General features: G+C 36.1%; 1 protein-coding gene across 3 annotated transcripts in view; it reads left to right on the top strand.

Annotated features, from left to right (window-relative positions):
• The window catches only part of Cacna2d1 (calcium voltage-gated channel auxiliary subunit alpha2delta 1), a 372,350-nt gene that overhangs the window by 282,087 nt on the left and 65,643 nt on the right, over positions 1-24,620 (top strand). For all 3 annotated transcript variants that reach the window (XM_026384957.2, XM_026384956.2, XM_026384954.2), the window contains exons 12-14: positions 21,580-21,658; positions 22,746-22,795; positions 24,011-24,100. In XM_026384957.2, coding sequence (XP_026240742.2) covers positions 21,580-21,658; positions 22,746-22,795; positions 24,011-24,100 — 219 coding nt within the window. The remainder of the gene's footprint in view (positions 1-21,579; positions 21,659-22,745; positions 22,796-24,010; positions 24,101-24,620) is intronic.

The raw sequence follows: 24,620 nt of genomic DNA, 5'->3' as shown, positions 1-24,620 counted from the left end.
TATTGAAGGGCATCTAGGTTGGTTCCACAGTTTAGCTATTGTGAATTGTGCTGCTATAAACATTGATGTGGCTGTGTCCCTGTAGTATGCTGTTTTTAAGTCCTTTGGGTACAGACCGAGGAGAGGAATAGCTGGGTCAAATGATAGTTCCATTCCCAATTTTCCAAGAAATGTTTATACTGCTTTCCATATTGGCTGCACCAATTTGCAGTTCCACCAGCAGTGTATGAGGGTGCCTTTTTGCCCACATCCTTGCCACCACTTATTGTTGTTTGTCTTCATATTAGCTGCCATTCTGACTAGAGTGGTTTTGATTTGCATTTCTCTAATTGCTAGCAATGATGAACATTTTTCCATATATTTGTTGATTGATTGTATATCATCTTCTGGGAAGTGTCTGTTCAAGTCCTTGGCCTATTGACTGATTGGGTTATTATATTTTTTGGTGTTTAACTTTTTGATTCTTTATATACCCTTGAGATTAGTGCTCTATCTTATGTGTAAGGTGTAAAGATTTTCTCCCAAGATGTAGGCACTCTGTTCACCTCACAGATTGTTTCTTTTGCTGAGAAGAAACTTTTTAGTTTGATTCCATCCCATTTATTGATTCTTGATTTTAATTCTTGTGCCACAGGAGTCTTATTAAGGAAGTTGGGGCCTATTCCCACATGATGGAGATTAGGGCCTACTTTTTCTTCTATTAGACACAAGGTCTCTGGTTGTATTCCTAAGTCCTTGATTCATTTTGAGTTTTGTGCATGGTGAGAGATAGGGATTTAATTTCCTTTTGTTGCATATAGATTTCCAGTTTTTTCAGCACCATTTGTTGAAGAAGCTGTCTTTTCTCTAATGCATGTTTTTGGCACCTTTGTCTAGTATGAGACAATTGTGATTTTGTGGATTAGTCTCTGTGTCCTCTCTTCTGTACCATTGTTCTTACCAGTCTGTTTTGGTGCCAATACCATGCTGTTTTTGTTATTATTGCTCTGTAGTATAGTTTAAGGTCTGGTATAGTGATGCCATCTGCTTCACTCTTCTTGCTAAGGATTGCTTTAGCTATTTTGGGTCTCTTATTTTTCCAGATGAATTTCATGATTGCTGCTTCTATTTCTATGAGGAATGTCATTGGAATTTAGATCAGAATTGCATTAAATCTGTATAGTGCTTTTGGAAGTATGGTCACTTTGTTAATATTAATTCTTCCTATCAAAGAGCAAGTAGATCTTTCCATCTGCTAAGGTCTTCTTTGATTTCTTTCTTCAGAGTTCTGTAATTTTCGTTATATAAATCATTCACCTCTTTTGTTAAGTTGATTCCCAAGTATTTTATTTATTTTTTTGAGGCTATTTTAATGAGGATAGTTTTTCTCATTTCCCTTTCTGAGGATTTATCACTGATATACAGAAATGCCTTTGATTTATGGGTGTTAGTTTTATATCCTGCTACTTTGCTGAATTCATTTACTAGTTAGAAGTTTTCTGGTGGAATTTTTAGGGTCTTCTAGGTATAGAATCACATCATCAGCAAATAGTGCCAATTTGAGTTTCTCTTTTCCTATGTGTATCCCTTTAGTTTCAAGAACTATGTTAAATAGAAGTCATGAAAGAGGTCATCCCTTTCTTGTTCCAGTTTTTAGAGGGAATGCCTTCAATTTTTCTCCATTTAGAATAATGTTGGCCTTTATACATCAATTTTAAATAGGAAAATGTTACACAAAGAGAGAAATCAGAAGAGAATGGAGAAACAGCAATAATTTAAGCTCTTCCTGGGTAAAAGTATTATATCATTTAATTATAAAACACAGTAGTGATACTTAACTTTCCTAAAACACTTCAAAGAGAGTTTGTATATGTGCCCCCCCGCCCCCGCGCGCAAGAAAAATGCATCTTATTTTAAAACTGTTGCATTTTAGGGAAAGATTTAAGGTCAATCCTTTTATTTTTTTTTTTTTTATTTTTTTTTTTTATTGGTCGTTCATAACATTACATAGTTCTTAATACATCATATTACACGGTTTGATTCAAGTGGATTATGAACTCCCGCTTTTACCCCGTATACAAATTGCTGTATCACATCAGTTACCCTTCCATTGATTGACATATTGCCTTTCTAGTGTCTGATGTATTCTGCTGTCTGTCCTATTGTCTACTATCCCCCCTCCCCTCCCCTCCCCTCCCCTTTTCTCTCTCTACCCCTTCTACTGTAAATCATGTCTTCCATTTGTATTCTCTTGACTTACCCCTCCTTACCTCTTATATGACATTTTGTATAACCCTGAGGATCGCCTTCCATTTCCATGCAATTTCCCTTCTCACTCCCTTTCCCTCCCACCTCTCATCCCTGTTTACTGTAAATATTCTTCTCAAGCTCTTCGTCCCTACCCTGTCCTTGTTTACACCCCTTATATCAAAGGAGTCATTTGGTATTTGTTTTTTAAAGATTGACTAGCTTCACTTAGCATAATCTGCTCTAATGCCATCCATTTCCCTCCAAATTCTATAATTTTGTCATTTTTTAATGCAGAGTAATACTCCATTGTGTATAAATGCCACATTTTTTTTATCCATTCATCTATTGAAGGGCATCTAGGCTGGTTCCACAGTCTTGCTATCGTGAATTGAGCTGCTATGAACATCGATGTAGCAGTGTCCCTGTAGCATGCTCTTGTTAGGGCTTTAGGGAATAGACCGAGAAGGGGAATAGCTGGGTCAAATGGTGGTTCCATTCCCAGCTTTCCGAGAAATCTCCATACTGCTTTCCAAATTGGCTGCACCAATTTGCAGTCCCACCAGCAATGAACAAGAGTGCCCTTTTCCCCGCATCCTCTCCAGCACTTATTGTTGTTTGACTTCCTAAAGGCTGCCAGTCTTACTGGAGTGAGATGGTATCTTAGGGTAGTTTTGATTTGCATTTCTCTGACTGCTAGCGATGGTGAGCATTTTTTCATGTACTTGTTGATTGATTGTATGTCCTCCTCTGAGAAGTGTCTGTTCAGGTCCTTGGCCCATTTATTGATTGGGTTATTTGTTATCTTATTGTCTAATTTTTTGAGTTCTTTGTATATTCTGGTTATTAGGGCTCTATCTGAAGTGTGTGGAGTAAAGATTTGTTCCCAGGATGTAGGCTCCCTATTTATCTCTCTTATTGTTTCTTTTGCTGAGAAAAAACTTTTTAGTTTGAGTAAGTCCCATTTGTTGATTCTATTTGTTAACTCTAGCGCTATGGGTGTCCTATTGAGGAATTTGGAGCCCGATCCCACAGCGTGTAGATCATAACCAACTTTTTCTTCTATCAGATGCCGTGTCTCAGATTTAATATCAAGCTCCTTGATCCACTTTGAGTTAACTTTTGTGCACGGCGAGAGATAGGGATTCAGATTCATTTTGGTGCAAATGGATTTCCAGTTTTCCCAGCACCATTTGTTGAAGATGCTATCCTTCCTCCATTGCATGCTTTTAGCCCCTTTATCAAAAATAAGATAGTTGTAGTTTTGTGGATTGGTTGCTGTGTCCTCTATTCTGTACCATTGGTCCACCCGCCTGTTTTGGTACCAGTACCATGCTGTTTTTGTTACTATTGCTCTGTAGTATAGTTTGAAGTCTGGTATCGCTATACCGCCTGATTCACACTTCCTGCTTAGTATTGTTTTTGCTATTCTGGGTCTTTTATTATTCCATATGAATTTCATGATTCTTTTATCTATTTCTACAAGATATGCTGTTGGGATTTTGATTGGCATTGCATTGAACTTATAGAGAACTTTTGGTAATATCGCCATTTTGATGATGTTAGTTCTGCCTATCCATGAGCAGGGTATGTTTTTCCATCTTCTAAGGTCTTCTTCTATGTCTTTCTTTAGGGTTCTGTAATTTTCATTGTATAAATCTTTCACCTCTTTTGTTAGGTTGATTCCCAAGTATTTTATTTTTGGGGGGGATATTGTGAATGGAGTAGTTGTCCTCATTTCCGTTTCAGAGGATTTGTCGCTCATATACAGGAACGCCTTTGATTTATGCGTGTTGATCTTATATCCTGCCACTTTGCTGAATTCATTTATTAGCTCTAATAGCTTCTTTGTAGACCCTTTTGGGTCTGCTAGGTATAGAATCATATCATCTGCAAATAGTGATAATTTAAGTTCTTCTTTTCCTATTTTTATGCCTTTAATTTCTTTTGACTGTCTAATTGCTCTGGCCAGTGTTTCGAGGACTATGTTGAACAGAAGTGGTGAGAGAGGGCATCCCTGTCTTGTACCAGATCTTAGAGGGAATGCCTTCAATTTTTCTCCATTCAGAATGATGCTGGCCTGTGGCTTATCATATATTGCTTTTACAATGTTGAGGTATGATCCTGTTATCCCTAATTTTTCTAGCGTTTTGAACATAAAGGGATGCTGTACTTTGTCGAATGCTTTTTCTGCATCTATTGAGATGATCATATGGTTCTTATTTTTAAGTCTGTTGATGTGGTGAATAACATTTATTGATTTCCGTATATTAAACCAGCCTTGCATCCCAGGGATGAATCCTACTTGATCATGATGTATAATTTTTTTGATATGTATTTGAATCCGATTCGCCAGAATTTTATTGAGGATTTTTGCGTCAAGGTTCATTAGAGATATTGGTCTGTAGTTTTCCTTCTTTGACGTGTCTTTGTCTGGTTTCGGAATCAGGGTGATGTTGGCCTCGTAGAATGAATTTGGAAGTTCTCCCTCTTTTTCTATTTCCTGAAATAGCTTGAAAAGTATTGGTGTTAGTTCCTCTTTAAAGGTTTTGTAAAACTCTGCTGTATACCCTTCCGGTCCTGGGCTTTTCTTAGTTGGTAGTCTTTTGATGGTTTCTTCTATTTCCTCTATTGTTATTGGTCTGTTTAGGTTGTCTATATCCTCCTGGCTCAATCTGGGCAGATCATAGGACTCAAGGAATTTATCTATGCCTTCACTATCTTCTATTTTATTGGAGTATAAGGATTCAAAGTAATTTCTGATTATCTTCTGTATTTCTGAAGTGTCTGTTGTGATATTGTCTTTTTCATCCCGTATGCTAGTAATTTGGGTTCTCTCTCTTCTTCTCTTCGTTAGCATGGCTAAGGGTCTGTCAATTTTATTTATTTTTTCAAAGAACCAGCTTTTAGTTTTGTCAATTTTTTCAATTGTTTCTTTTGTTTCAATTTCATTAATTTCAGCTCTGATTTTAATTATTTCTTGCCTTCTACTTCTTTTGCTGTTGTTTTGCTCTTCTTTTTCTAGGATTTTGAGATGAAGTATGAGATCATTTATTTGTTGGTTTTTTCTTTTTTTGAGGAATGAACTCCAAGCAATGAATTTTCCTCTTAGAACTGCTTTCAATGTGTCCCATAGATTCCGATATGTTGTGTCTGTGTTTTCATTTAACTCTAGGAATTTTTTAATTTCCTCCTTGATGTCTTCTAAAACCCATTGATCACTCAGCAACCTATTGTTCATTCTCCAGGTGATGCTTGCTTTTTCCTTTCTTCTTTTATCATTGATTTTCAGTTTCATTCCATTATGATCAGATAAGATGCATGGTATTATCTCTACCCCTTTGTATTGTCTAAGAGTTGCCCTGTGACATAGTATATGGTCTATTTTTGAGAAGGTTCCATGTGCTGCTGAGAAAAAAGTGTAGCTACTTGATGTTGGGTGGTATAGTCTGTATATGTCAATTAAGTCTAGGTTGTTAATTGTGTTATTGAGTTCTATAGTTTCCTTATTTAACTTTTGTTTGGAAGATCTGTCCAGTGGTGAGAGAGGTGTGTTGAAGTCTCCCATGATTATTGTATGTTGGTCTATTAGACTCTTGAACTTGAGAAGAGTTTGCTTGATGAATACAGCTGCACCATTATTTGGGGCATATATATTTATGATTGTTATGTCTTGTTGGTGTATGGTTCCCTTGAGCAGTATGAAGTGTCCTTCTATATCCCTTTTGATTAGCTTTGGCTTGAAATCTATTTTATTAGATATGAGTATGGACACTCCTGCTTGTTTCCGCGGTCCATATGAGTGATATGATTTTTCCCAACCTTTCACCTTCAGTCTATGTATATCTTTTCCTATCAAATGCGTCTCCTGTAGACAGCATATTGTTGGGTCTTGTTTTTTGATCCATTCTACTAGCCTATGTCTCTTAATTGGTGAGTTTAAGCCATTAACATTTAGGGTTATTATTGAGATATGGTTTGTTCTTCTATCCATATTTGTTTATTGATGTTACTAAACCTGATTTGTTATCCTCTTTGACTACTTTCCCCCCTTTACTGTCCTACCTCCCATTGTTGGTTTTCAATGTTGTTTTCCATTTCCTCTTCCTGTAATGTTTTGCCAAGGATTTTTTGAAGAGATGGTTTTCTAGCTGCGAATTCTTTTAACTTTTGTTTATTGTGGAAGGTTTTAATTTCATCTTCTAACCTGAAGCTTAATTTCGCCGGATACACGATTCTTGGTTGGAGCCCATTGTCTTTCAGTGTTTGAAATATGTTATTCCAGGATCTTCTAGCTTTCAGAGTCTGTGTTGAGAGATCAGCTGTTATCCTGATTGGATTACCCCTAAATGTAATCTGCTTTCTTTCTCTTGCAGCTTTTAAAATTCTCTCCTTATTCTGTATGTTGGACATCTTCATTATAATGTGTCTAGGTGTGGATCTCTTATGATTTTGCACATTCGGCGTCCTGTAGGCTTCTAGGATTTGGGATTCTGTCTCAATCTTCAATTCTGGGAAGTTTTCTCGTATTATTTCACTGAATAGACTGTTTATTCCTTTGGAATGGAGCTCTGTGCCTTCCTGTATCCCAATGACTCTTAAATTTGGTCTTTTGATATTGTCCCATAATTCTTGGATGTTCTGCTCATGGTTTCTTAGCAGACTTGCTGAGCTGTCTATGTTCTTTTCCAGTTGAAATACTTTGTCTTCATTGTCTGATGTTCTCTCTTCTAAGTGATCTACTCTGCTGGTAGTATTCTCAATTGAGTTTTTAAGTTGGTTTATTGTTTCCTGCATTTCTAGAATTTCAATTTGTTTGTTTTTTATTACCTCTATCTCCCTGTGAAATTGATCTTTTACTTCCTGGATTTGTTTGTCAATGTGATCTTTCATTGTCTGATTTTGCTGTCTCATGTCTTCCTTGAGACTCCAGATCATCTGAAGCATATATATCCTGAACTCTTTATCTGATATTCCATCTGTTGCAGCTATTACCTCTTCTAAAGTTGAGTTGACCTGCATTGCTTGTGGACCTTTCTTTCCTTGTCTTTTCATACTGCTCGCGTTTCTTTCTGCTTGGTGCAACTGTTGTGTTTTGAAATTTACCCCCTATTTATTTATGTTGCTCTTCTATACTTGAAAAGTCTCCCTTGCAGGTGCGGGCGGCGGCTGTGCCCCTACTCCAATTGGGGTGACGGGTCTACCACGCTGGCGGCTCTCTGGGCCTGTTCCGGGAGTGGAAGGCGGCTCTGCTCTGTCCCTATTCCAATTGGGGTGTCGTGACTACAATGCTGGCAGATCGCTGGGCCTGTTCCGGGCGTGGGCGGTGGGCTTGGCTGGCGGGATTCCACCTAATGGCAGTCCCTAACCTCCCTGCTTGCTAATTAATGGCTTCTCTGAGGCGCCACGCCTTCTGTAGCTGCGGGGCAGGCCGCGCGAATCAGTTGGCCTGGATCTCCGGGGTCCTGCTGCTGGCTGTTTTGATGTTGCAAGCTGTTGGAGAGTGGTGGTGTATTCTTCAGCTTTCCCGGATGGTGTCCACTGACTGCCTGGATGGAGTGTCCGCTGTTTTGATGTTGCACTCTGAAGGAGAGTGGCGGTGTATCCTTCAGCTTTCCCGGATGCTGGCCGCTGACTGCCTCGGCGGGGTGTCCGCTGTGGGGGATGGGACTGTACCGCTTCCTTCCCCTTCTGAGAACCCGTGCTCGGCCCAAGGGTCCGTGTGGGCTTGGTTGGTGGGATTCCACCTAATGGCAGTCCCTAACCTCCCTGCTTGCCAATTAATGGCTTCACTGAGGCGCCACGCCTTCTGTAGCCGCAGGGCAGGCCACGCGAATCAGTTGGCCTGGCTCTCCGGGCCCTGCTGCAGACTGCTGGGATCCCTGGCACTCTATCACTTTGATTTTTTCTGCTTGCCCCTCCCCCAGCGCTGGCTAGCCAGGTTTCCTTTTGGCTGCTACTGGGAGGAGGGGTTGGAGGTCAGGTGTCTCTGGTCTCCCCCTGGCCTGTATGGAGGCTCAGCTTGATACTCCCTCTCCCGGCAAGCCTAGGAGAGATTTTATGCGAATTCCCGCTGTCTGGGGGGTGAGCTGAATGACACCGACCTGTTTTGATGTCGCACTCTGAAGGAGAGTGGCGGTGTATCCTTCAGCTTTCCCGGATGCTGGCCGCTGACTGCCTCGGCGGGGTGTCCGCTGTGGGGGATGGGACTGTACCGCTTCCTTCCCCTTCTGAGAACCCGTGCTCGGCCCAAGGGTCCGTGTGGGCTTGGTTGGTGGGATTCCACCTAATGGCCTTCCCTAACCTCCCTGCTTGCCAATTAATGGCTTCACTGAGGCGCCACGCCTTCTGTAGCCGCAGGGCAGGCCATGCGAATCAGTTGGCCTGGCTCTCCGGGCCCTGCTGCAGGCTGCTGGGATCCCTGGCACTCTATCACTTTGATTTTTTCTGCTTGCCCCTCCCCCAGCGCTGGCTAGCCAGGTTTCCTTTTGGCTGCTACTGGGAGGAGGGGTTGGAGGTCAGGTGTCTCTGGTTTCCCCCTAGACTGTATGGAGGTTCAGCTTGATACTCCCTCTCCCGGCAAGCCTAGGAGAGATTTTATGCGAATTCCCGCTGTCTGGGGGGTGAGCTGAATGACACCGACCTGTTTTGATGTCGCACTCTGAAGGAGAGTGGCGGTGTATCCTTCAGCTTTCCCGGATGCTGGCCGCTGACTGCCTCGGCGGGGTGTCCGCTGTGGGGGATGGGACTGTACCGCTTCCTTCCCCTTCTGAGAACCCGTGCTCGGCCCAAGGGTCCGTGTGGGCTTGGCTGGTGGGATTCCACCTAATGGCCTTCCCTAACCTCCCTGCTTGCCAATTAATGGCTTCACTGAGGCGCCACGCCTTCTGTAGCCGCAGGGCAGGCCATGCGAATCAGTTGGCCTGGCTCTCCGGGCCCTGCTGCAGGCTGCTGGGATCCCTGGCACTCTATCACTTTGATTTTTTCTGCTTGCCCCTCCCCCAGCGCTGGCTAGCCAGGTTTCCTTTTGGCTGCTACTGGGAGGAGGGGTTGGAGGTCAGGTGTCTCTGGTTTCCCCCTGGCCTGTATGGAGGCTCAGCTTGATACTCCCTCTCCCGGCAAGCCTAGGAGAGATTTTATGCGAATTCCCGCTGTCTGGGGGGTGAGCTGAATGACACCGACCTGTTTTGATGTCGCACTCTGAAGGAGAGTGGCGGTGTATCCTTCAGCTTTCCCGGATGCAGGTCAATCCTTTTATAGGCATAATATTTTAAGAGATTGTGATACCAATAAGTAATGAAGACAAGTGTTTTGTAATTGGAATATATTTATTTCAGTGTTTGTTTTGCTACAAGAGGAAAGCATTGTAGCAAGAGGGATCTAGTTGAACCTGTTGACACAGTGATCAACCTCCATCAAAACTATATCTTTTCTAACAATCCCTTATCAGTTTATGTCACTTTTATCATCATACACGTTTTATAATTAGACAATCATTCTCAACCTTCTTTCTTAAAAGGATGGAAATCCATAAAAAAATGGTCAGATATTATATTTCTTGTGTTTCAAAAATTCCAACAAAATAAGTATGTATTTATCCACAAGAAAACTTCAGGATAGAATGTCAATTTGCTTTGCTTTATTCCCCCCCCCTTTTTTTTCTTTTAATGAGATGGTGACTCACTATGTTGCCCTGGCTGGCCTTGAACTCACGATCTTCTTGCTTCAGCTTCCTTAGTTGCCTGAATTAGAGGCCTGCACCACTGTAACCAGCTTTTCACATTGATTTTCACTTTAGAATTTTTACCACTTTGAAAGACTCGGCTTATCACTGGCTTTACTGGATTATATTGTATGTGTTTGAGGAAAACACATACAATATAATGTTTATGTGTTATTTATGTGTTAAAATATAATTTTTATGTGTTAAAAAGATTGGAATATGAATTAATATACTCAGATGTTTAACAGATAAAATGTTGTGTGTAATGGGAATATAGTTCTGATGAAAAATTTTTTAACACTTTGAAACACTCTGTGCTTTTGAGCCTATGTGCATTTGAAAGTGATCAAAGAATTGAAATCATACATGAGTGAAGCTACAGTTCAATAGCAGGAGGAAATTGTTTCTGTTTGCAGGATGGCATGATTTTATGTATGGAAAAGTTTAAAGACTCAAAAATATACAGGAAAAAAACCTGATAGAACTATTAAATTCAGTTAAGTTGCAGGATGCAAAATCAACATACAAATGTTAGTTGGGTTTCTGTACTCTAGTGATGAACTATCTGAAACAGAAATTATGGAAACTGTCGAGACCCCTCGCCGGCAAGGGAAACACGACACAGGATTCTTCTTTCAGCAGTTTACTCAGGACCTTTGAATCATGATGAGAAAACAGGAACAAGAGAGGAAAGAGAGCGAGCGGTTGGTCTGCCCTAGCTTAAGTACCCAGCCTCGCCAATGAACTAGCACCACGTGGAGGAGTCTAGTAGGTACAGCGCAGCGGAAGCAGGCCAGAGCCCAGCCCACAGCCTTACAAGGAGTTGTTTACTTCTAACAACTCTAACCGCTAAGGAAGCGGAAGCAGAGACCAGCGCCATATTCAGGGTGCGGTCGCCGGCTCCCAACAGAAACTATGAAGAAATTAAAGAACACATAGAAATTGAAAAGCATCCCATGTTTGTGGATTAGAAAACTCAATATTGCCAGGCTTGATGGTGTATGACTTTAATCCCAGCAACTCAGGAGGCTGAGAGAGGATGATCCTGAGTTCAAAGTTAGCCCCAGCAGATTAATGAGGCACTTAGCAACTCAGAGAGACTCTGTCTCTAAAGAAGATGTTTAAAAAAGGGGCTGGAGATGTGGTTCAGTGGTTACTACCTCGATATTGTTAAAATGCTCATAGTACTGAAAGTTAGCTCCAGGTTCAATGCAATCTTTGTCAGAATCCCAATGCCATTTTTAATTTTTTAGAGAAATAGAGAAAAGCAATTCTATGATTCCTGTGGAACCATAGAAGACCATAAATCACCAGCTCAGTTTTAGACCAAAGAACAAAGCTGGAGGCTTCCCACTTCCTGATATAGTGCAAAACTACAGTCACTACAACAGAATATTACTAGCCTAAGGACAGACAGATAGATGGAACAGAATAGAGTGCCCAGAAGTAAAGTTCATGACTATGTGGTCAACTGATTTTTGACAACACTGTTAGAAATACACATGAGTAAATGTTTGTTGTCTCTTTAACAAATATTGGGGAAGCTGTATAACCAAAAGCTAAAAAATAAAGTTTGATCCTTATCTAACACCATACTGAAAATTCAACCCCAAATGGATTAAAGACGTATAGGTATATCTTAAATGGACGTAGTGATTTAATGAGTATGTCAACAAAATCCAAGCAATAAAATCAAAATTAAACATGAAACTATCAATGCTTCTGCACAGCAAAAGAAACAATTAATAGAATCAAAACCTGACCTACAGAGTGAGAGAATATTTACAAATCCTTTGTCTTATAAGAGATTAATATATAAAATATATATGGAATTCCTAATACTCAATAACAAAACAAAACAAAAACAAAAATAATAGCTCCATTGAAAAAAATGGACTAAGAACTTCAATTAGACATTTCTTCAAGGAAGATCTACAAGTTACCCACAAATCTATTAAGAAACTGCCAATGTTATTGGTCATCAGGGCTGATCAAACTCACAATGAGATATCATCTCACATCTATTATAACAGTTATCAAAGAAACAAAAAGACAACAGTATTGGGAAAGTTGTAGAGAAATTGAATCCTTTGTATGATGCTGAAGAAAAGAGAACACAATTAGCCACTGTGAAAAACAATCAGAAGTTTCCCAAAGAATTAAAAATAGAACTACTAAATCACCAAAGCATGTGATTTCTTGGAATGTATAGACAAGAATTGAAATTATGGTCTTTAAGAACACTTCTGTGTTCATTGCAGCACTATTCAGTATAGTTCAGTTGGGGAAATACCCTAACCATCTATTGCCAGTTAAATGGGTAAAGAAAATGTGTGTGTGTGTGTGTGTGTGTGTGTGTGTGTGGTGTGTATGTATTATTTAGCCTTAACACAGAATTAAATTCTATGTAATGATAAGGTTAAATTTTGAAGATATTATGCTAAGTAAAATAAACCATTGATAAAGAGACAAATATTATATTTTTTCACTTACATGAGATATCTAAAAATAGTCAAATTCTTACTATCAAAGAGTAGAATGTTAGTTGCCAGGGGCTGAGGAGAGGGGGAGAAAGGATATTTCTAATCAACGAGTATAAAGTTACAGTAAAGCAAGATGAATAAGCTCCAGAGATCTGCTGTGCAACATTGTATTTGCAATAAAATAATGTATTAGATACTTAAAAATGCTAAAAGGGTAGGTCTTATGTGTTCTTACCATAATAAAATAAACATTTTAAAAATATATACAAATTATAGTCATAAAATGATGTGAGCCAGGTCCAGTGGTGCATATCTGCAATCCCAGCAACTCACGAGGATGAGGCAGATGGATTGTGACTTCAAAGCCAACCTCAGCAATATAGGGAGGCCCCAAGAATTTAGCAAGACCTTGTTTCAAAATAAAATATAATAAATGTCTGGGTATGTTGCTAAGTGGATAGGTGCCCCTGGGTTCAATCCCTGGCACACACACACAAAAAAAAGTCACATGTATTACATGTATTTTCATAAAATCTGAAAACTACTGTCTGAATTCTACTTTTACCCAAGTCTCTCCTTTCACATTCATTCAGCTGTTGAATGATTCATTTACATTCATTTTTCATCCAGATGAATCAAATATCATCCAGAGCAACCAAGGGAGGTGTGATGAGGTTTATCTGAAAAACTGCTGAATGAGCCTGTAGATACATAGCAAAATTTAATGAAGCCAAAAGTTTCAAGAATTAGAACAAAATGTTTGGGTTCTTATGTGGAATGCACTGCTCTTGGGAATTAATCTACCTGATTATAGATAGGTACAGCTTTAAATCTGAATCCATGTTAATCTCTTCACACAGCTGTTCCAAATTAAAGCACATTCACTTTCTAATCTTTACCTGCAACAGTACCATTTCTCAGGGCTCAACCATGTGTACAAGACCTCCTCAAAAATGGTGCCAAAACCAAAATGAACTCTATCATAAAGTCCAAACAAATGAAAAAGAAAAGTAAAACCAGACACAGAGTTGAAAGATAATTCCCAGGACTAGCAAAATTAAATATATTTGATTTTCCGTATACTCACAAAGAGGTTGCTTAGCAATACACACTTAAGATTACCTGTCCAGCTAGGAAATAGTTCTTTGGTCCTTTACTTAATTTTCAATTCATGAAAAAAGAGGCATTTAAAATTAACAAAAAGAGAATTTCAAAATACCTAGTAAACCAAGTAAGAAGAACAAATGGGAAAAAAGCCATGTGATAGATGTGCAATAATTTTCAAAATAAAGATTGCATAGCTAAAGTTATAACTAACAATGTGTATTGTCATTAACTCATTTGATTTTAAAGAATTTTTTAAATTATGAGAAAATCTTTCCTGTATTACTTCCAAATAAAAAGAGAAATATCCTACAGTCTATAAAAGTCTAATCCAAGTTCCAAATGGCTGCATACCATAGTCAGAGTGAACATTAACACTTTTTCAACAGACAGTAAGAAAAACAACTCACGGGAAATAATTCATTCCATCCTCTGCTAGTTCTCTGCCTGACTTTTGCATCAGGCAAAAATGAAGTCTTAGAAAGGAATGTTGAAACATGATAATGAAGGGCATGTAACATGTAAAGTAGTTAATATTATTTAACAAATGCATTGCATCTAAGAACTTTCATTTCAGATATTTTCATAATTTCAACAGTTTCTGAGATTTTTGGCTTTAGAATAGATGCTCTACCCTTACTTATAAAAATGATATGTATTGGCTTTCCTGAAGTCACTGTAGAGCTGAGAACAATGCAGCTGACCCTTATAGTGGAGAGACTATCAATTTAAAGGCATATTTAGTGCACATTCATATGCATGTGTGTGTGTCCTTGTTTGTTGACAGCTTTTGTATACATTTTTTTCTCTTAAAATTTATGTTGAAAACTCTTTCCTCACTCTGATACATTCATGTATTTTAAAGACTTCTTAATTTAGTATCTAAAGCAAATCTTAGGCACAGTGAACTTACCTTAGGCACAAAGAAATCGAATGATAAATTAAATTTAGAGTGCAGAAAGTACAAATTTTAGGCAAAATTATATCATCTTGACATGGGATAGCCATTGTTTGTGTTACAAAATTTTCAGTAGAGGTGATCTGTCCTGCTGTTTCTATGCTGCCTTCTCTTCTCATCAAGAACTGTGCACAGTGGGAACATGGGGTAAAACTGATAGGATATTCCACTCTTTCATATGGCATCTTGAAAATACAGACATAAGAAATGACTGGATTGATGGCACCTTTCCTTTCACACTAATCATTCCAAAATGATTTTTCTGCGTACTCTGATTATCAGTGTAAGTATAATATTTTGTCATTATAAAAGTAGATTATCTTAAATGAATCCCTGCATGCCTTAAACATCTCAGCTGATGATGGTCTTTACAAAGCTACAAATTGCTTGGAAATGCAATGTGCTCATAGCTTATTCCTCCTTTATCAAGCACAATAAATCTACATGGAAAAAAAAGAAATTCTGACCTTACTTCTGTATTGCCTTAAAATGTGAGGGCCATCCATTATAGTTGGTAGTAAATTTAAAAACCCCTACAATCTCAAAGCATGTACTCACATTATATATGCATATATAAAATGTGAGAAAAAATATTAGCTGGGTTCTTTAAGGTGGCATATGCAAAATCCCATGGGACAACTGTATTTTGTTTTCTTTTTAAACAGTAGTTTTATGTTATTTATTTACTTGAACACATTGAACAAACATAGATTAAATTCTTGCCTCTGTCAGAACTTTGGACACTTCAAGTAAATCTATCTTATGTAGACACAACAACATTTAAATAATATTGTCCCCTTGACATTGTAATTTGTTACTAAACAATAAACACAGTCCAATCTGCTTCTTTAAAAATATGTTATATTTATTTATTTATTTATTTATTCTAATCAGTTATACATGACAGCAGAATGGTCTTTGATTCATTGTACACAAGTGGAGCATAATTTTCCACCTTTTTGATTGTACACTAAGTAGGGTCATACCATTCATGCAATCAGTACCTAGGGTAATGATGTCCATCTAATTTCACCATATTTCCTATCCCCATGCCCTTTCCCTTCCCCACCCTCTCCTTTGGCCAATTTAAAGTTCCTCCATTCATCCCATGCCTGCCCTCCCCTCCCCACCAGCCCCACCCCGAATTATGGATTAGCCTTCGCTTATCAGAGAAAATATTTAGCCTTTTTTTTTTAAGGATTGACTTAATTTTCTTAGCATGATATCAATTTACCTGCAAATACCATAATTTTATTATCTTTTGTTACTGAGTAATATTCCATTGTGTATATATACCACAGTTTCTTTACCCATTCATCTATTGAAGGGCATCTAGGTTGGTTCTACAGTTTGGCTATTGTGAATTGTGCTGCTATAAACATTGATGTGGCAATGTCACTGTAATATGCTGTTTTTAAGTCCTTTGGGTATAGACCAAGGAATGGGATAGTTGGGTCAAATGGTGGTTCTATTCCAAGTTTTCTATCCTGCTTTCTATACTAGTTTCATACTGCATTCCAGATTGGCTGCACCAATTTGCAGTCGCAGCATTAATGAATGAGTGTGCCTTTTCCCCCACATCCTTGCCAACACTTATTGTTGCTTGTATTCATGTTAACTGCCTTTCTGACTGGAGTCAGATGAAATTTTAGAGTAGTTTTGATTTGCATTTCTCTAGTTACTAGAGATGTTTAACATTTTTTTTCATATATTTGTTTATCGATTGCATATCTTCTTCTGAGATTTGTCTGTTCAGTTCCTTAGCCCTTTATTGATTGGATTATTTGTTGGTGTTTTTTTTTTTGGGGGGGGGGAGTGTTACATTTTTCAAGTTCTTTATATATCCTGGAGATTAGTGCTCTATCTAAAGTGCGTGTAGCAAAAATTTGCTCCCAAAATGTCGGTTCTCTCTTCACGTTATTGTTTCCTTTGCCGAGAAGAAGCTTTTTAGTTTGAAACCATCCCATTTATTGATTTTTGATTTTATTTCTCGCACTCTAAACAAGTCTTGTTAAGGAGGTTAGGGCCTAATCGGACATGATGAAGATTAGGACATACTTTTTCTTCTATTAAGCATAGGGTCTGTAGATCTTTTTGAGGTAGGAAAGATTAATGTTCCACAAATAGAAAATATTACATCATTGAATTCTGGAACTTTGTAGTCATCATCCTCACTACCATCTTCATTATGGTAGCTAAAATTCATGGAGCTTATAGTTTTTATGTGTTATAAATACAACTTTTATTTTTTATGACTGGAATGCTCATCTGATTAAAAGTATCATCATCATCATTGTCCCCATTTTGGAAATATGAAAGCCCAAATTACAGAATTTTATTGATAGCCTAAATTTCATACCCTCATATAGAACGAGCCTGACTGGTCATCTGTCTGTGTCTTTCATCTGTGTGTGCTGATCATCATTTGTCCACCTGGGAGCCTGCCTTCTAGTCAGGCAGCTGGGCTTCACCCCTCTGGGATACATTCCTCACAGCTTCAACAGCCTAAGATAGATAGTCAGGACTTTATAGGTTGCAATTACCTTTCAGATCATTTGGGCTTTTAAAATAAATGGTGACACAAGAATTTGGACACTTTCATTTATTGTGTAATGTAATAAAACTAGAGATGTGGGCTAATCAAACACTCTGGGGTTGAGTACGTGTGTAAATTAAAGAGACCACTGTAGAATTTTCTCTTGAAACATTCAGTCCCATCTAATATTTTGATAGGCTTAATACCAAAAATTTTAGTGCATAGAGTAGATTAATACAGCCCATCTCTGACATCATTTTTCTAACATGTCTCAATAGCTGAAGCTTTTATTTTAGTTTTACTGGCTTTCTTTCTTCATAGACTCACTTCCATTATTCTTTGGAGATTTGCCTGTTGTAAATTAAACTTGAACTCTGGGTAACTGATAATTGTTGAGGTGACAGTTTCCAGTAACTGAGTTCTGCTGGGAAGAAAATTCTTAGGACTTTTTAAAATAGGTTGACCCTGTGGCTTTGGAAAACTCTTAATTGAAGAAAAGTATTTTAGTATTCAACAAACGAGACAAAACAAATTATAAAACAGATTAGCAAAAGTCAGAAACATAGTGTAAAGTTGTGAACTAATGGCTTATATGGAACAAATATGTAGTATATTTTAAATAATCCAAATTTACTTAAAATTAAGGTTATTTTTGAAACAAGTAGTCCAGACTCATATACTTTGAATTATTGGAATTATTATGTTCAGAGAAAAAAATATTTTTAAACAACTAAGAGTAAACTATATAAATTTACAACTAATAATGACTGATTTTTAAAATTTGCCTAATCTTATCTACCCCCAAATTATTGTTACTTCAGTGAATATACTTTTACACCTAAGGGTGAGTTGAGAGTTACAAGATTTTTGTATTCTCTAGGAATAACAGAGCATGTGGATGCTATAAGTGTAATAAATGTCCTTACATTTTGCCTAATTTTTTTTACTTAACTCCAGCAAGCAAATGTACTTTAAAAAAAAGATTAGATATTTACTCTAAGTATAATGAAACTACCCAAATTCCAAAGTGTGAGATGACTATAAGTCCAGCTTCAGTCTGCTCTTCCTAAATATCATAATGAACTGACAGAGTTCAATACAGAGAAGAGAACATGTCTCTCGTCTCTGTAAAATGAGAAACTACTCATTTTGTTTATTCAATTTCCTTTCATTTAATATTTCCATTTATGTGTACAGTATTATAATAGATACTAAGTTGTACAATCTTGGAATTCTTTTATCCCAATTCGATATTTATTCAATGCTGTTTTCCCACATTACCTCTCTTAAAGCCCTGGGCTCTGCGCATTATGAAAAATATATGTGAAAGCCATTTATAATGGATCATGTATGTCTAATACGTGACCCTGTGATGAAAACTTCACAGAAATACACCCTTTAAAATAAGAGCCAATTTAAAATCACACTAGCTGAGAAACTTATAACTGAATATGAATATTTCACTTGGAAATTCCCAGTGTGCTTTTGTTATATGATTATAAATGTTCTACTAGACATGAACTAAATAAATTTCCCTCAGCAGAAGTTGAGTCTGCCATGATATAGGCATAGTATAAAGTAGGTAGTTTATACTTGAAAGTTCAGATAAAATATTCAGCTTGTGTGACTGACTACTGATTTAGTGTTTTGAGATGTTTTATATATCTTTTTATTTTTGTACAGAACAATACAAATGCACTAAAAAAGCTCTACATTTATACCCCATCTTTGAGATTAAATTCACCTAAATTTTAAATTGTGCATATTTCAAGGGTCGACTTTATTTCCCATTTCTCCAAAATTATGGATAAATAAGAATTACAAATTTAAAGAAGTGGAAAGCATCTGAAGGTGGAAATAATAGTCATCTCTGGCTTTGGGCATCTAAATTTTCAGAGTTCAGTAGTTCATTGACTGCTCCACAGGGTGGCAGTAATATAGTACACTTCAGGAGAAATAAAGCCATTTGTAATTCCAAGTGAAAAATCAGTGCACGCAGATTTTTCTAAATTTTGCCAATCTATTATCTACATGCACTATAAAATATGTAATGTAATTTTTTATGAAATCAGTGGACTTAAAGTTTTTAACTACATAATTACCTAACATGTATTAACAAAGATGAATTTAGCTAAGACTCAGCACCTGGGAATGAAATATTTGTGTATTGATTTTCATGGTGGTATAAAGAATGTGTGTAAGGCACTATTGTAGATGCCAAGTTTTGAGTGACATACACTTAACTTTTTCTCAAATATATATTTATAGCTGGGTGTTGTAGTGCACCCCAGTAATCCCAGTGACTCAGGAGGCTGATGAAGATGATTTCAAATTTAAGACTAACCTAGACAACTTGGGGAGACTCTGTCTTTAAAAGTCAAATGGGCTGGGCATATAGTCAGTGGTACCTACCTAGCATGTAAGAAGTCATGGTTCAATTTCCAGTAATAAAAGTATACATATATTTAATAAAATAATATCAGAAAGTTCTAAGATAATCTATAGTTTATAAAAAATTTAAGTCTATATGTATGTATGTGTATATATAAACTTGAGGAAAAATAAACAGATATGATAGATTTTGTAAATATTTTAATGGTAAGACAGTTGCAAACATTATAAGAAAAGAGTAAATTTTTATTCTTAAGATTCTTAGTATCTACTGGGAGAATTTTTTTCAGAAAAATGGTTATTAAAAAGTCTGCAGCAAGGTAAGTGAAAAATTGAGAAAAGAGGTAAAAGTTGAACACATATAATAAGCAAGGCAGTCAATCAGCTAACGATTGGCTTACATTTAAATGTCTAGTTAACATCTAAATCACCAAGAACCTATGTGAGAAAAAGAACAAAGGGGGGTACAATTTAGGATGCTTAAAATTTTGTAATTAAATATGACTGGATAGACACCCAGCTCTGATCCCATATTCCTTAATTTTGACAACTTCTGAAGGCTCCATGTAGGCAAACATATGAGGGTTAGGTGAAACTTTTGTAATAAAACAAAGCAATCAGTCTTTTTCTACTGGATATTTTTTAAAAGTTAAATGTTTATTTGGACTATTTGAATGATAACATTTATCAAAATAATCTCACAGTGGGAGTCTAAGTGTATAGCCTTTCAGTTATTAGAAGTGCTTACCTTCCATAGACATAGACATAATTCACTTAGTCATACTCATTTAATTCTTTAAACTGAAAAGTATCTTGTGAAAGATATTTCACCACAACACTATTGTGGTTACAGTAGACACAGCTAGTGGTGACAACTAGACACAGCTGTGCTTTGTTTGAACATCTGAAACTTGACTTACCAACCTTACTTATGAAGGACATAACCAAGTGCTCTCTGAAGCATCTGGATTTTTTTCCCCTGTTCTGAATTCATGTGATGATTGTTTAAGGTATGGCAGTCAAATTGAATTAACAGTTAGGGTGGTCAGCCTGCTTTATAAAAACACTTCCCTTTCGGGGTAGGCTCAACTATGTAAGCAGTAACATGATTTTCAAATATATAGAGCCCCCTAAAATGACCCAATTGGAGAAATAAAGAAAATGAAATTATTGCACTTAGAGGGAGAATTCCTAAAGATAGAAGAAGGGCTAGAGAGAACATGTGTGCATGAGAGTGGGAAAGCCAGCATGGGCGAGTGTGAGCCTCCTCTACCTTTAACCTAAATCCAGTCATTTATCCTTATCATTTTGAGCTAATTAAAACTTAATCACTTCCTACATTACTAGCTAAGGCAAATCTGAATGACTTAAAGAGTGGCTCAGATAAAGCCTTAGCAAGAGAAACAGCAACATCCCAGTATGAATGTTGGGGGCAGGGATTATTAAGATGTCATCTGTGTGGCCAAGTCCAATAAAAGAAAAGAAACAGATGTGAAGTCTCTGAGATTTGTGCTCTGTAATCATGTACAAAAGATTAAGCAATTAGAAAATGTCAATTCAAATAGACAATTCACAGAAATTAGGAAAAGCTAGGAGCATATTTGCCTATTTATCTGTGTCAGCCATCTTTTCTAGAAAATAAGTCATATAATAACATCATAATTATATGTGTGCATCTTAAATAGTTCCATGCTGTGAAAGTAGCCAACACTGAGTTGACTTGCCTTAAGCAACTAAAAGTAACATGACCTTCTGTATACATTTTCCTACCTATGATATACGGAAATATTTTTTTGCCCTGACTCTCTCCATATGTGGGTGATATAACCAAGTGAGACAGGTTTAACCAGGTCAAATTGAGGTGGACCTGAAAGATGCATTCTCTACTAATGAAAGCTTAATCATGCTCCTGCCTGAGGACTGGGATATGATGCAGGACACCAAAGTGCTAATCTAAATTTGGCAATTGGAGTCTATGTTTATAGAAGGCTATGTGATTTCCCTCTGGGGCCCTCCTGAATTCTTTATTCGCTTAAATTTTTCTTGTCATATGAAATTAACTGGACAACTTTATTGTGTCTTGCTGTAGCTATTTTTATTTGCCATTCAATTACATTTTTTTCAAGCCTAATGGATACTTATTTTTCAATTCATCTAGGTACGAGTGTTCACATTTTCAGTTGGTCAACATAATTATGACAGAGGACCAATTCAGTGGATGGCTTGTGAAAATAAAGGTAATTATCTGTTTTCCTGACTATGTTTTATTAGAAGAAAAAAATGGGGGTGGTAGCTTTTTAAGTTTACATTGTCATATAAAATAATCTATAGTTGTACCTAACTCTTATAGGAATCAAAGCAATAAGATTTTTTTTTGTGTGTATGTGTATCAGAGATTTTACCCAGGAATGCTTCACTACTTACCTACATCCTCAGTATTTTATTTTGAGACAGGGTCTTGCTGAGTTGCTGAGGCTGGCCTTAAATCATGCAATTCTTCTGATTCAGCCTCCTTAATCACTGTGATTATATAGGAGTGCACAATAGCACCCAGCTCAAGGCAAAAAGATTTTGAACATTTTTTTATAGTGAAAACATAATACATTTTTGGCATTAGCATTATATTGTAAAAAAATTATGGAATCATAATATTGTAAATTCATAAAAGGATGTATTGAATAATAATGATATATAACAAATATAATTTTATATGGAAAAGTAGAAATAAAAGAATATCTGAATCTTATAAAACATATGACAGTGTGACACATGTGAGCCTGTTTTTGAGTTGCTAAATTACTGTTTTTTGAAAAATGTCTCATACATTCCTAGATAAATTTTATGTAGTGAGCCCATATTTCTTTTGTGCCAGAAAAAAAAATGTTATTTGAAAAATAAACTGTGATACCATAGCAACTAAAAGAACCTGAAGTATTCTGAAAGTTATATTTAGGCAAACATTTTATGTGTATGTGAATATGTGCATGGATATATATATATATATATATATATATATATATATATATATCTTTAATAATATGTATAGTGAAAATATATTTCACTATGCCATTTTTCCTACTTCTTTATAGAAGAATATTTATTTTACACTATCTAAGAAATTCAGTAAAATTTCTCATGAAGCCTATTCGTATGTTGCAAATATTCATTTATCAAACATCTTCTGAATTTGTCAGTTGTATGTATATTTCAGTGTTTGCTTAATTTAGCAGTGAAAAACATATCCTTTTATCCTACAAAGACATAAAACAATTTTGTCTATTATAATGAAATATTTATATGTATAAATACATATATGTATTTCAGGTTATTATTATGAAATTCCTTCAATTGGAGCAATAAGAATTAATACTCAGGTATGTTTATTTGAAACTCATTTATAATATTTTTTCAAAGTTTAAGATATTTTTCCAGTTTAAATATGCTCAATATAGAAAGAATAGATGAAAATGAAAAAAAAAAACACAAAATGTTACATTTTTTACTAAAATGCTGAGTATCATAATGATGGATTTTTATTTCATTAAGGTTCCAAGTGTTTTCAAACATCCAAAACTCAGGTAAAAACATGAATAGAAATATGAATATGTTATTTTTCTCACCATAATGAATATAATCAAATTTACTAACAGTCTCATGTTATTGGAACTTGATTCTGTTGCAGATCACTTAAGTAAATTTCTTAACAATATAGAAGTTAAACAATAATTATTCTTGACAAATTATACAAGGCCATATTTATTTTCAAATAATCCCTAAAGATCTACTTACTGATTAAAATAGTTACAAGGAGACAAGTTTTCCAACTCATTCAATTGAAAACATGTACATTGAGTAATTTTTTGTAGGATTAGTAATGAAGTGAATTTAAATGTATATTATTTTCGATTCATAAATTATTGTTTAAAACCATCTCTCAATTTTAAACATAACTGAGAATCTACAAAATAGACTAAGTCACAATTTAGGATAAATAACACTGCCTTTGTGGAAATTAATACTGAATACATTGAATGTTGAAATGAAACAGCAGCTGCATTTGAGTCTCATGTCTAGATTTGGCACCATGTTTCATTTATTTTTTGATATGTTTAAATGTAGTTTTGAATTCCAGCCAAACAATCTGTGATATGAAAGCAAGTATGTGGCTGCTTTATTATTTCAAATTTGTGCAGTTTCACACAGTAAATCATAGTGCCTTAAATAGTTTAGATCAACATGAAACAATTCATAAGGCATGTATTTCACTTATCATAGGCTGTACCTTGAGAAACAATGTTCTGATTATTGTTGCTAGAAAAAATGGGGGTAGATATATTATGTAAATAAGTCAAATATTGTTGATTCAAAGTATGGAGACTTACCACTTATGAAATGCCCAAAATAGGATTAAATAATTCACTCTGTTAATAATTTGATTCCGTATTCATTTTTAACTCTAGATTATTTTCCCCCCTGTGGAAATTTGTTTTTTAAAGCACATAGCTTTTCTAGTTTTGAAGCATAGCTTTTTTTCCTCTTTCTTTCTTTTTTCCTTTCCTTCTTTCTCTTTTCTTTTCTTTTATAAATAGGAATATCTGGATGTTCTGGGGAGACCTATGGTTTTAGCAGGAGACAAAGCGAAGCAAGTCCAATGGACAAATGTTTACTTGGATGCACTGGTAAGAGATTGGATGTTAAACTAGACTGCCATTAAAAAAGAACTGACTATTCTTTTTTAGGGGACATTTCTCTTTTCCCGTTTAAGTTAAACTCTTTTGAAAATTCCTTCTATCACAAGCTTTTATAGCCAGAATTTAGATAATTTGAATAGAATTCTAGATTTGTATGTAATACGGAGCTACAAATGTAAAGTATTATTTTGTTTTGTAGTTAATTCATTGAGAATGAAGAATTTCCATCCTAGAATGTTGAATTTATAGAGATTTTCATAACTTGTTGAATTTTAATGTAAAAAAAATGCTCAATGCCATGTAAATGAAAACCTATTTCTAAAGATTTCAAATAAAGTATTTTTAAAGTAGATGTCAGCTAGTAGAAATGTACAACCTCAAATGTAATCAGACTCACCAATATTCAGAAGTACATTCTATTAGGCAAAAATCTTATCATACATTGAAATCATCACAGGCCTAATTACCTCTTCATATGTAATCTTATGCTTTAAATTCAAATCCAGAC

Source organism: Urocitellus parryii, chromosome 3 (assembly GCF_045843805.1).
Source record: "Urocitellus parryii isolate mUroPar1 chromosome 3, mUroPar1.hap1, whole genome shotgun sequence".
Taxonomy (NCBI): Eukaryota; Metazoa; Chordata; class Mammalia; order Rodentia; family Sciuridae; genus Urocitellus; species Urocitellus parryii.
Note: the sequence above shows the minus strand (reverse complement) of the source record. Positions and strands in the feature narration are given on the sequence as shown.